Raw genomic sequence first — 14,244 nt, 5'->3', positions numbered from 1 at the left:
GGATAGCATGAGGGGACATAGCTTTACATTGAGGGGTGATTGATGCAGGACAGATGTAAGAGATAGGTTCTTTACTCAGAGAATAGTAAGGATGTTGAATGCCCTGCCTGCAACAGTAGTGGATTTGCCAATTTTAAGAGCATTTAAATGGTCATTGGATAAACATTTGGAGATAATGGAATAGTGTAGGTTAGATGGGCTTCAGATTGGTTTCACTAGTCGGCACAACACTGAGGACCGAAGGGCAAGTATTGCGCTGTAATGTTCTATGTTCTATGTTCTAATGCTCCCTCATACATGTGTTAGGCTTCATTCCCATATAACAATAATTCTTCATTATAAATTGTTTTGTTTTTGCTTGGAATTGAGATTTGTCTTTTTTTTCCTTTTTTAACATAGCTATTGAAACTTTCACATTCCATTTTTATGTTTCTTTTTATTTACATTCATATTTCATTCTCTATTTCTTTATCAATTTCTTGATCCTCCTTTACTGAATTCTAAATTTTTCCCAATCCTCAGGTTTATGACTAATATTTGGTAACTTTATAAGCATCTATCTCTGATCTAATACAACCTTTAGCTTTCCTAATTAGCCATGGCTTCCTTGCTTTTCCTTTTGGATTTTTTTTTGCCTGAAAGAAATGTTTTGCTTTTGAAAACTGGTCATTAATTATTTAAATACTAGCATTGCCTATCTATTAGGAGAAAGTGAGAACTGCAGACCTGGAGATCAGAGTTGAGAGTGTGGTGCTGGAAAAACACAGCAGTCAGGCAGCATCCGAGAGCAGGAGAATCGATGTTTCAGGTGTAAACCCTCCATCAGGAATGAAGCCCTTCATCCATCATTCCTGATGAAAGGCTTATGCCCAAAATGTCGATTCCCCTGGTCCTCGGATCCTGTATTGCCGACCTATTGTCAAACCTTTCAATGTATTTTGTCAATCCACCACATCCAACTCTCTCCTCATACCTTCAAACTGTTTAGATTTAGGACTTTATTTTCAGATTGAACTAGATATTTTTCAAGCTTAATGAGAAGTTTCATCATACTATCATTCCTGAAAGGTTATTTTACACAGAGATTATTAGCTAGGCTTTTCTTGTTGGGTAATACTAGAGCCAAATAGTTTTGGTTTTTACCTCAATGAATTGCACCAGCAAACTATCTCTAACACATTCTAGGAATTCTTACTCCACAGCATTGGATTTATCCAGTCTGTCCATTCAAGTCACCCATGCTACGTGCACCTCTAATTTCTTGATTTAAACCACACCCTACATCACAATTTCTGTTTAGAGAGTTATAAATCTCTTATCCCTCTGTTGCCACTTGCTGTTTCTTTGCTCCACCTATACACCATGCTCGTCTGATTAAAGATCCCCTCTCAAAAATAAGCTGATCCTGTCCATTATTACCAACACTGTTCAACTTACTTTTCCTTTTTATCTATCCCTCCTCACTGTTCCTTTATTTTTCAGTTCCAGTCTTTGTTCCTGCACCCATGGCGTGTAAATCATGTCATTGTCTGCTGACACCCAATGTTGGTCATAGCCATGCATACACATCCCCATTGGAAACAGGCATGTGTACAATTTTAAAAATGCTACATCGTCACACAGAATTCCAATGGCCCAATACGCAAAGGAACTGCACATGCTCAGAAAAGAAACAAACTATTGAAACAGAGTTCAGCACAGGGCAGTGAAAGCGGGGCGGGGGGTTGTGAATATGGAGTGGGTAGCAAGAATGGAAGGAGGAGAGAGGGGAGGAGGGAGACAGAAAGAGGACTTGGGGGGGCTCAGCAGTGGGAGGAGGAGGTCCAGGAGGGGAGGAAGGTCATGGGGTGTGCTAAAAGGAAATGGGGCCACCATCCCCCTCCCCACTTTCACAGTGCCCTACTACCTTTCACGACTCCCTCCACCCCTTCCTTAACAGACCCCTTTCCTCTCTTTGCAGCCATACCAGATTTAAAGGTGAGCCTGCTTAAATGACAGGTACTAATTCCTATAAATAGATATGCACAAATTCCTGCAGTGCATATATGAGTGATGTCAATAGATATGACCTTTTATCATACCCTTTTATTTCTACTTACACCATTAGTTCACTTATCATGTTACAAAACTGCACGCATTCAGACAGAGAGCAATTATCTCTGTCTTTTTAACACTAATCTGTAATTTGACCCTGTTTGATTCTGAGATTTGTTTCTGCTGCATTCCAGGTTTAGTTACAGCTATTCTATATCCCATAACCAACTCAATTTTTATTCTACCTGATTTCTCTCTCTTATTCCCATTCTTCTGATAAGTTTGTTTCAGCATTCCGCAACAGCATTGGCAAATCTTCCTGTGAGGATATTTGTTCTGATCCTGTTAAGGTGTTTTGCCTGCTCCAGAACTGCTCCCAATGTCCAAGAAATCTCAAGCATTCCCTCTGATAGCAATTTTCCAGCCACATGTTTGCACATTTGATTTCCTATTTCAGTACAGGAAACAATCCTGAGGCTACTGACTTTAAGGTTCTGCTTTTCAATCTCATGCCTAGCTCCTTAAATTCTACCTTCGGGACCAAGTCTCTCGTTCTACCTATATCATTGCTACCAATGTTGACTATCACTTCTGAATCTTCACTCTCTCCCTAAAAGAACATCCTGTAATCACTCTACAATATCCTTAAGCTTGGCACCAGGGAGGGAGGGGGTATACAATCCTGAAGTCACATCTACAGTTGTAGAAATGCACCTCTGTTTCCCTTGCTAATGAAATCATTATCAGAATTGCTGTTTCATGTCCTGTACAGCTGAGCAACTAGTGGTGCCACAAGTTTGGCTCCTTCTACACTCCCCTCCAGTGAACCATTACTCTCATCAGTATTCAAAATCCAAAATAGATTAGTGAGTGAGATAGACTCACTGGATTCTTACATATCCTGCTTTGTCTTCTCTGATGGCCTAGCCATCACCTACTCCCTCCCTGCCTACCTGCTCTTAAGCTACAGTTATAGCAACTTGTCAAACATGCCATTCATGTAGATTTCAGCCTCAAGGATGAACCACAATGACTCTTACCTCCAGGACAGGATTCACTCTAATTTTATTGCCGGCCCTCTGAGTCTTGTGTTCTGGATATGGAAGTCAATGCCACGATCAGTGTATTGTCACCGATTGCTACGTGCCAAACGGCGGGGCAGCTGCATGCACACATAGCCGAGCAGTCTAGAGGGAACTTTGCTTCCAGAGCACAAGCGTTTGAAGCTGGAGAAATTTCCCACACAATTATCTCGGCATGTGAAATGACCATAGCTCCTAATATGGCAGAGGATAGGCATTCCGCACAGCTCAGCTGTCCTGCCATTTCTTCAGCTTACTTTCAGACAACCTACTTTAAACTGGAGAGTAGAAAGTAAAATTGTTCATTCAATGATTCCAGCTGAATTACAAACAAATACCAGCTTATGACTTTACTGTGGCATGACTGAGTCTCTCCAATCTAGGTGCACACTGATTCCCACCTCCTGCCTGCATGTACGAGGGAAGGGGAGACAGAAAGAGAGAGAGGTGCTTTGCAGATAAATGAAAGCCTTGAGCCTAATCTTGATTTATATTTTCCCGTTCTGCTGCTTCACCAACTCACAGGTAAAAAAAGTGTGTGAGGTCTTGGTCCCAATTAATATCCTCCTTCTCCACTGTATTTCCAATTCTTAGAAAGGTTTTGCCTGAACATAAACAGAATTTGTTGTTGCGGTAGGTTCGTAAAACAGAGTTATTGGGTTAGAGAGCCCATACAGGGTTTATAAAGGCAAAAAAGACTTTAATTTTTAAATGTTATTGGACAGTTTAAACTTAGCAATGACCAATTGTGGGCCCGTAAAATGGCAAACAAACATTAAACCTTGAGAACGAATGTCAAGCGTGGCTGGAGGATAACATATATGGAGCAGCACGGTGGCTCAGAGATTAGCACTGTGCTACCTCACAGTGCTAGGGACCCAGGTTTAATTCAAGCCTCAGGCAACTGTCTGTGTGGAATTTGCACATTCTTCCTGTGTCTGTGTGGGTTTCCTCCCACAATCCAAAGATGTGCAGGTTAGGTGAATTGGCCATGCTAAATTGCCCATGGTTCAGGGATGTGTAGGTTGGTTGCATTAGTCAGGGGTAAATACAGAATAGTAGGGGGATGGACTACTCTTCAGAGGGTTGGTGTGGACTTGTTGGGTCAAAGGGTCTGCTTCCACACTGTAGGGATTCTATATTTAAAAAATACACAGGGACAGATCATTCTGTTTGTTGAGGAGCAACAGGATACTGGGGCTATTGGATAGATTTCTTTTGGAATTTAAAAAAAAAATCAAGATTCAGAAGAAATTTTGAAAATATATTCATGAGATCCAATGAAGTTCAGTTTCTGTTCAAAACCAAAGAAGGCATTATGATCGTGAAAGAAAAGACAGCTGGAATACCAGAGGAAACAGCTTGAACACTGTTGATAGGTCACAGAGAGACTGGGCTTATACAGGATTCTTGGCCTGGATAATATAAAGTCATACAGGGCCATGGGATGTTGAACTGCCCACTTCGAGCTAAAGCAATATATATTACAGAAAGGTAGGAAGGGGTCACCGAAAGGGTTAGGTGCAGCCAAGTTTTTGTTGTTTATTGATCAAGTCAATGCCCTAGGTAGAAAGACAAGAATAAGCATAAAAAGCAAATCCACAACAGTTAAACATTAACAACGGGAAATGTAAATGTGGCAGGGAATTGTTCCTGTGCTTTGAAAATGAGCGGTGTTCAATCATGACATTAAGGGTGCTCATAAATAGGTGGTCACAAGGAGCAAATTTTTCCCAGCCACTGTCATGGACATTAGTAAGCCAGCTGGAAAAGTAGGGAGAGATTGGCAGAAATTAGATACTTGACATTGAGAAATAAAAAAGGTCTGGTACCCAACCAGATTTTGAATGAGGAAATGAGATTTTTGCTCGTGAGCAGAGAATGGTCAATTTGCAACTACTTGCACGTATACGGCTTAGGTTTGCTCCATGGGCACTGACCCTGTGCACCACTCCACACTCATCCCAGGTGGTGGCATTGGCCACATACCAGCCTCACCACACTGACGTGGCACATCACCTACAATACAGCTCTGCACTTCACTGCTGTACTAGCAGCTATTATAATAAATGTTGCTTCAGAGTTGACTAACTGTGTTGGGTCCCCTTAGTCTAAATGAGCATGGCTCCCCTTAGATTTTGAGACTTGGCTGTTCGGTTGATGCCCGTATACTATGCTTGCTGTGTGGGCAGGTGTGAGGTGTGATGTAGCTCAGTCATCAAAGTAATACAAATTGAGGGATTGTTAACAGAACAAGTAAGGAGAGATGCACCCCCTCCACCTCACCCCTGTCCCCTACCCCCTTACTCAGCCCCAGTCCTCTCCCTCGTCCCCTCCCCCTCACTAACCCCATCCCCTCACCTGTCACTCACCCCCTCAATCCCATTCACTCCGCTGTCCAGCCCATCCTCAGCACTTCACTCACACACCCACCCACTCCTCAATCACCCACCCTCTCCTCCCCACCCCACCCCTCACTCACATCCCCCTCACACTCACTCAAAACCCCAACCACTTCTCTCTTACACCCAACCATACCTCACTCACACACCCACCCACTCCTCAATCACACCTCCCCTCAACCATCTGCTCCTTACTCACACACCCCTTCACTCCAACCCCTCACTCACAACCCACCCACTCCTTATTCACACACACCCCCTCACCCACCCATTCCTCACTCACTCACTCACCCCTTCACCCACCAACCCGTCATTTCACAACCCAACCACTCCTCATTCACACACACACCCTCACCTACTCACTCCTCACTCACACACCTTCACTCACCAACCTGTCACTCACAACCCACCCACTCCTCATTCACATACACCCCACACTCACTCATACACCCCCCTCACCCACCCACTCCTCACTCAATCATATACCCTTTCACACACCTACTCCTCACTCACAACTCACCCACTCCTCAATCGTACACCCCCTCACCCACCTATTCCTCACTCAAACCCCCTCACCCACCTACTCCTCACTCACACCCCTTCACCCAACCCGTCACTCACAACCCACCCACTCCTCAATCGCGCACACCCTCTCACCCACCCACTCCTCACTCACTCGTACACCCCTTCACCCACCTACTCCTCACTCACAACCCACCCACTCCTCAATCGCACACACCCTCTCACCCACCCACCCCTTCACCCACAAACCCCTCACTCACAACTCATCCACTCCTCACATACCCCAACCCTGCATTAATTAACACTTTTCCCATTTCTTCCCACTCACCAGTAATACCTCTTGTTCAACTGAAGACCCTCCACCCACCAACCCCGTGTAATTTAGAGTGAGTTAACATTTCTTTCCCTCTCTCTGTCTTTATAAATACTGCCAGACTTGCTGAGGTTCTCCCCCACTATGTGTGTGTTCCCGATTTCCAGCATCCGCGGTTCTGTAACTGAACACGTAGCTGGGCTGGTTTGAGATTAAACTGAGTTGGTCTTGTTATGTCGGTAGCTGCTGTTGTGAATTTTTGACTATGTGTTTAGTCCCTCCTCTTATTCCGTTCTGAACAACCCTGGAGAATCAGCCAGCAGAGGGCGAGGGAAAGGAATAGATTTGAGATTAAGGTGAGTTTATCTGATTCCTGTTTGTCTCCCCCCTCCTCCCCTCTCTCTTTCTAGCTGCCCCTTAATGTCTCACAACTAGGATTCACAACCGAATGGTTTCTGAGTGTCCCATGCACGGGAGCTTCCCCTCTGATGGGTAAGGGAGCTGTACAAAGACGTGAACCTTCACTGTATACAACTGGAGGCACCCTCTGCAGACCGAATACCACAGCGGGAAAAAGGAAGCAAATCTAGACATGTTGTTGCATTTGTTTTGGGTGGGAATCAGCCGGAAGCCAGATTGAGACGGCGTTGCCGAAATGTAAAAGTTGGAGCAAAAAGTCCTGTTGTCGAAATTGGAGCAGTCTAGGCCCGGAAGAATGAGCTACCTTTCAGCTAAAGCAGTTCACAGTAAGAGAGGGGAAGCCTCAGGATTAAGGAGGCAAACAGCAGTGCTGTTGAGGGACACTTACAAAAAGGCAAACATGACTTCCTTCCTGATTTTATAACAGCCTTCTTGAGATCAGGGTAAATGTTCATTAACCTTTTTGATTGCTTTTAGTTTACATATGTTATCCCTTCAAAATAGGAGAGAAACAAAATTGGAAAGGGGTAAAAATATATTATTTTAAAGAAAACCCATATCATGTACTTAAGTAGTGGGAGAGGGATTACATGCACAAACTATATACATGACTAGAAATTAGATTTAAAAAGCAAAAGACAAATATACATGTCTATATACCAGCTTATCTGGTAGCTCAAACACTTTATTTTTACTTTCAACTAAATATATTTGCAGTACCTGTTAAGCATAAACACAAGCAGCCAGTTTTGCAGAAATGAAATTGACTATTTCATTTATATTTGACAGAAGGAATGATGTCGATGATGACACACACTCTTGTACAAATAGTCTGCTGGGATTTTTAATGTCCACCCTAAATGGTGCCAATAGAACCTTGGTGCAATATTGCGTTCATTAAACCCCGCTGCAGGTTATGCAACCAATCTTTGGAATAAGACAGAAACCCTCAATTTTTTCCTTTCATTAATAAGTGCTGCCAACAAGAATCCCGCTGAAGAATAACCTGGTCAGTTCCATAATCACTCTTTATTACTGAAGGCACCCAACAGGATCCCGCTGAAGAATAACCTGGTCAGTTCCATAATCACTCTTTATTACTGAAGGCACCCAGTCAGGAGAGATTTGTATGTACTTTTTTTAGATTACTGTAGATTTAGATTACTTACAGTTGGAAACAGGCCCTTTGGTGCAACAAGTTCACACCAGCCCTCCGAACAGCAACCCACCCAGGCCCATTCCGCTACATTTACTCCTTCACCTAACTCTACAGGCAATTTAGCATGGCCAATTCATCTAACCTGCACATTTTTGGACTGTGGAGGAAACCAGAGCACCTGGAGGAAACCCACACAGGCATGGGGAGAATGTGCAAACTCCACACAGACAGTTGCCTGAGACGGAAATTGAACCCGGGTCTCTGGTGCTGTATGCGGTAGTGCTAACCACTGTGCCACCCATGAAGTCTATTCCTTTTACTAGGAATAGACTTGCAACTTTCCTTCTTTGTTCATAGCATGTGCACATTGCTGGCAAATGCATTTATTGCCCATCCCAAATTGCCCTTGAGAGGATGATGGCGAGTCTCCTTTTGAACCCCTGCAGTCCATTGCACAGTAGGTACACAACTGCGGCCTTGACCAATCTCCGTGTCTTGGGTCCCTTCAGCGGACAAACTAATAGTCCTCAGTGACCTCAATGCTAGAGTTGGCAAAAGTGCAGACCTTTGGGATGATCTAATCGGGAAAGAGGGAGGAGGGAAGCAAAACTCCCAACGGCATTCTACTCCTGGCCAAATGCAGCAAATACAACCTCCTCATCACCAACACACTGTTCCGCCAAAGGGACAAATAGAACACAAAATGGCAGCAGCAACGCTCCAAACACAGGCACCTCTTTGACCATGTCAGTTGCCAGAGCGAGAGATCAGAAAGACATTAAAATCACCCATGCTGTGACAGGAGCTGACAACTGCTAGACGGAACATTGTCCGATCTGAGCCAGGATCAACATAAATATTTAGCTCTGTCGCAGTGGAGACAATAGAAGCAGTGCTATAAAAATTCAACATTGAGGCACTTAAAGACCCAGAAAAGAGAGCCCCGTACAACCAACTTCTCTCCACCAACCTAGCGACGTTGAGTCACAGGATTCCAACAGCCTCTGCTCTGCCGTCAAGGCCATCACCATCATCAATGCCTACAAAACCCTGGCTGGTCACTTAACCACAAAGCACCAAAACTGGTTTGACAAGAATGATCAGGAGGTCCAAGAGCTGATTAGCTGGAAGCGTATGGCATTATTAAGTGTCAAACAGAAGCCGCACTCGGAAGAGAAAAGACAGGCCCCCAGGCGACTGAAGGCTGAGGTCAAACAATGGACCCGTGACATGGTGGGTGGAGAAAGTACTGGAGGCCCAAAGAATGGCTGACAGCCATGATGTGCAGAGTTTCTTCCGTGCTGTCAAGTCCATTTACACACCCAAGACACAAAGCCCCACTCCACTGCTGGTCAAGGACAGAGTTACTCTTGTCAAAGGCAAAGAAGCCAACAAACAACCCTGGGGGGAGCACTTCTGAGACTTCCTCAGTCTGGTTTCTGTCATCAATCTGAGGATTCTTGACTGAATCTCACAGCATGCTATGTGGCACAAGCTCAGCAATGCCCAGCCCCACACAAATGAGAGATGACCATCCGCCAGCTCATGAACAACAAGCCTACTGGAGCAGATGGTAACCCCGCTGAGGATTGAAGTGCTGAGGCACAGAGCTCCCAGTGCAGCTACACGCCATTGCCTGCCTTATCTGGAAGGAGAGGAGCTGCCCAGAAGAGCTCCAAGATGTCACAGTGTGAACAGTTTCAAAAAGGGAACAAGTCCAACTGTGGTAACTACAGGGGAGTCTCCCTGCTATCAACAGTTGGGAAAAGTTATCACCCAGGTCCTCCTCAACCGTCTCCTCTCTGCGGCTGAGGAACTCATCCTGGAATCGCAGAGGGGCCAAACAGACATGATTTTCACTGCGTGACAGCTGCATGAGAAATGCAGAGAAAAGAACCTCTCCCTGTACGTAGCTGCCTTCGACCTTATAAAGGCCTTTGACGCCATCAATCGGGAAGCGTTATAAAGCATCCTTTACTGCTTTGGTTGCACCATGAAGTATGCCACCATCATTTGCCTGGTCCACAATGACTTGGAAGTTGTGGTAATGACAGATGATAGTGACACCACTGACCCATGCCACATTCAGACTGGTGTCAAGTAGGGCAGTGTCATTGCCCAAGCACTGCTCTTGATTTACCTGGCTGCAATGCTTCACCTCATTGCTGACGAGCTCCCTGCTGGAGTGGACCTAATTTACAAAACCTTTGGGAAATTATTCAACCTCTGCTGCTTTCAAGCCAAAACAGAGTCACCCCAACCAGTGTCATCAAGCTTCAGTACTCCGATGATGCTTGCAAACTGAGAAGATGAACTCCAGACCATCACCAGCACCTTTACAGAGGCATATGAAAGCGTGAGTCTTGCTCCACAAGATGAAAATCCTCAACCAACCTAGCCCAGCATTGTGGAGCGAACCCCGGATCATCAAAGTCCACAGGGAGGCCTTAGAGAACATTGACTACTTCCAATATCTTCCGACAGCTATTGATGAATAGCCTGAGGAAAAAGGTATTCAAGGCCAACATCATCAGATCTGACACCAGCATCATGGTTTACAGAGCTGTGATGGTTCTCACCCTCCTGTATGGCTCTGAGACATGGACTGTCTACAGCAGACACCTCAAGGTGCTGGAGCAGTTCGACCAAAACTGTCTGCGCACAATCCTGTGAATTTTCTGGGGAAAACCAATCACTGACATCAGCGCCCTCAACCAGGCCAACATCGCCAGCATCATGGCACTGACCCCCCCTTCATCAGTTGCGTTGGGCTGGGAACGTCATCCATGTGGCCAACATAAGACTCCCTAAGCTGGTGCTCTACTCCCAGCTTTGAAATGGCAGGTGAGCCCCAGGTGGACAGAGGATGTGCTTCAGGGATACCTTCAAGGCCTCACTGGCAAAGTGCAGCATTCTCACAGACACCTGGGGATCACTGGCCCCAGACCGTCCAAAATGAAGGAGAAACATCTGGGAATGTACCAAGCAGCTTGGGATTGGTATAAAAAGCGGAAGCCAAGCAAAAACAGCGTAAAGAGCACACTGCCACACCAACACCCCACCCTCCCTTTCCCATGGCCACTTTCTGCCCCATGACTGATATGATTGACCTCTGACACCCACAATATTTTCCAATGTGCTAGCAATGATTCCATTGGAGAGTTTCCCCCGATTCCCATTGACTTCTGTCTTGTTAACACACCTTAATGTCACACCTAATCTAATGCTCCTATCATGTCAAACACAATCACTTCTTCCGCACTTATGGAGTATGGCTACATTTTTCCCCATGTTTGCACGGAAGCTGTAATCATATTAGAACTATGTGTCCCACGAGAACCTGAACTGAGCATCACATGAGTCCATTATCGATGAGCAATTACTGTTTGATGGTATTGTCAATGATACCTTCCTTCACTCTGCTGATCTTTGAGAATAGACTGCTGGAGTAGTAACAGTCTTGTGGACAGCCACATCTAAGTAATTTTGCCCATTATCGGGTAGATGCTTTGTGTAGCTTTACGAGCACAGCTCAGTAGAGTCACAGTTAATTCTGGAGTGCAGATTTTCAGCATTTTAGCTGGGATGTTGTCTTGACTCCTTCACTTAGAATGCAGTTCTACACTGCAGCAAATGAGCTGTCTAGTTCAGTAATTTCTGGCTTCAATTTGGTATTATTATAGTATCAGACATAAATAATGGTTAGAAGAAAAATAGGGCTTTCACAGAATCCTGTAGGATGATAACACATACTGGTTTGAAATTCATTGTTGCACTATTTTAACAAGCCCATTTATTTTAAACTGATTTGACATTTGTTCAGATAACAGAGGGAGCTTTTTGATGAAACCATTAAATGTTTTGAATGCTTTTCAACAGCATAATTTCAAGGTCTACATTTATTGAAACTTGAGAAAATGCTACTCTTCTTGAGAGTTTTGGATTCATTTTTCCTTTATTCATGGGGAGCGCTGTTAATTCTGTTGTTTGAGCAATGAGAGGCAGAGATTTTAAGTTTGATTTTGAGCATGGTTCACTTACATGCATCTCAAAATGAAGCTGTTGAGTGTCATGTTCTCAGATGAGGGTGGGAGGAAGTGCTTTGATGTTCAGAGAGAATTCAGATGCATGGCACACTGTGCAAAGTGAAGTAGAAAGCAGCACTGTCACACATGCATGACAAACTGTTGGATTACTGGGTTGAAATAAATCACAAAATTTACACTAATACGTTAGACAGTGAACTGCTTGAGTTCTGGCGTTGTAAATACAGGCTTTGATTCCTTTAGAACTCAAAAACACTCCTTACCCTCACAGCCATAACAACTATCTCCACTGTTTGGGTCACTCCACTGTACTGTGTACTAATGTAATTTTCTTTGTTACATTTTCTCAATAGATATGGTGTTTACTTCCTTGGCCTGAGTCTATTAAATTCCCACTTCTTATTTTGTATATCATTCCATGTCCAAGTACGATTCTATGTGTACCTCAGAAATATTTGTTCATGTTTCTGACCAGCTCAATTATATTTCTTCCTTCCTTAAAGCTTTAATTTTGGCGTCAGACACCAGCACTGTGCTAAAATGATTAACCGTATTCCAGTTGCATTGATTGCCTGCGGCTCCTTCAACCCTATCACAAATATGCACATGCGAATGTTTGAACTTGCTAGAGATCATCTTCATCAAACAGGTCAGTTTTCTTGCAACTTTAAATGGGGCTGTGTTACATTTCAACTTAAAATGACCACAAGATAAAATGAAATATTGAAATTACCTTTTTTCATTCGAAGGAGATTCAGTTGACAATAATGACCTATTTTGTAATGAATATGAGTGTGTGAAAACAGAATGAAAAGCAAATTTACTTGGACAGCTGTTGAGTAGATGAAAGGTGACCAGTAACATTCCTTCTGATTCCTGCTATGTCTTTCCATTTGTCAGAATGATGGGTATCAACACTGACGAGCTTACCATTATTCTACTGTTTTCCTGCGCATCAGGTATTAGTCTTTCTCAATTCAGGGTTAGCACACTTTGGATGCAGATTGAAGGTCTCTTCACAATCCTGTTTAAATGTGTCACTGTTTCTACCTTGAATCAGCATGCCTGTTCCAGTATTTCTTCTGAGGGACGTTGTTAACTAGTTCAGAATTAGGGGAAATTTTGTGATTCTGCAGTCAGTGGTTTATTTGAGCCTGGCTAAACTCACTGAAGTTAGGATTTTTACATTAGGTTCACGTTCACACCATCAATTTTGTCTTGAACCAGTTCCAGAATCTTGCAGGGAATGCCATCACCTACAAATTCCTCTTCCAACTATACACCAACTTGAGATGGAACTATGTCCTTCGCTGTCAGTGGCTCAGAAACCTGGAAACCACTCCTTAACAGTACTGTGGATGCATCTGCACCATTGCATTATTGCTGTTCAACAATGTACCTCACCAATAACTTATTTGGGACTCCTGGAATTGGGCACGAAATGCTGAGTTTTGCCAGTGTTGCTGACATCCCAAGATAGGTCCTCTCTAGTCATGCCACTTGACAGTGTCCTATACTTATATAGAAGATGGTAATGAGTGGTTATTAGTAACTAGTGATTATTCATTTGTGAAACAGACTTAGACAAATCTGTTTTTATGGGTTAGCATCATGTAAAATAAGACCAGGTATGTTGCCAGATTTATATAATTACCCATTATTCCCTCATATCTTTTAGAGAAGGTAGGTTGCCATAGCTGTCTGTGACTCTAGTCTCAGTAAATAGTTAATTCGTAATAGCATCAGAAGTATCGACCAAGCTACTCAGTAGAGATAGTCGTGATCTCACTATTACTGATATGTATTAGCATCAATAATGGATTTTATCTCATCAGTCCCTGTCCTAGGTATGTAACTGAGCTTGTGGTGCCTTTCAAGAGTAGTTTTCACACAAAGATACCACTAGCTGTCATGAGAATGAATATTGTGCTTTTTTTTTACTGACCATTTAAAGAAGTTTAAATGATCAGATTCTTTTGGACAGAATAGAAAATTGTAAGAGGTTTGTCCCAGAAATATGTAAAATATTAATAAAACCAATGCAGCTCAGATGGTAGAGTGATCATGCCTCCTCTTTTATGAATTGCAAATTGTCATTGCCATTGTATTAAATCCATGCTGTTGGCCATGTGCCACAGAAGTGCTGACAGGTGGCACATTTGCACCACTTGGTTGTCACAGTTAAACCTGTATCCTTAACAGTGAGCTGTAATTACGTACAGGGTACAAGTATGCCATATTTGCGGGTTAATTATCATGAACGTCT

General features: G+C 43.5%; 1 protein-coding gene across 4 annotated transcripts in view; it reads left to right on the top strand.

Moving 5' to 3' along the window:
* The first annotated feature begins 6,664 nt into the window (after window positions 1-6,664).
* The window catches only part of nmnat3 (nicotinamide nucleotide adenylyltransferase 3), a 51,931-nt gene continuing 44,351 nt past the window's right edge, over window positions 6,665-14,244 (top strand). For 3 of the 4 annotated variants that reach the window (XM_060834872.1, XM_060834874.1, XM_060834875.1), the window contains exons 1-2: window positions 7,585-7,847; window positions 12,482-12,627. In XM_060834872.1, the coding sequence (XP_060690855.1) occupies window positions 12,519-12,627 (109 nt within the window). In that variant the 5' untranslated portion in view covers window positions 7,585-7,847; window positions 12,482-12,518. Of the gene's footprint in view, window positions 6,710-7,584; window positions 7,848-12,481; window positions 12,628-14,244 lie in introns of those variants that run through there. The other variant, XM_060834873.1, reaches the window with a different exon arrangement.

The sequence above is a fragment of the Hemiscyllium ocellatum genome, chromosome 13 (genome assembly GCF_020745735.1).
Source record: "Hemiscyllium ocellatum isolate sHemOce1 chromosome 13, sHemOce1.pat.X.cur, whole genome shotgun sequence".
Taxonomy (NCBI): Eukaryota; Metazoa; Chordata; class Chondrichthyes; order Orectolobiformes; family Hemiscylliidae; genus Hemiscyllium; species Hemiscyllium ocellatum.
This window is presented reverse-complemented; position numbering and strand designations above follow the sequence as displayed.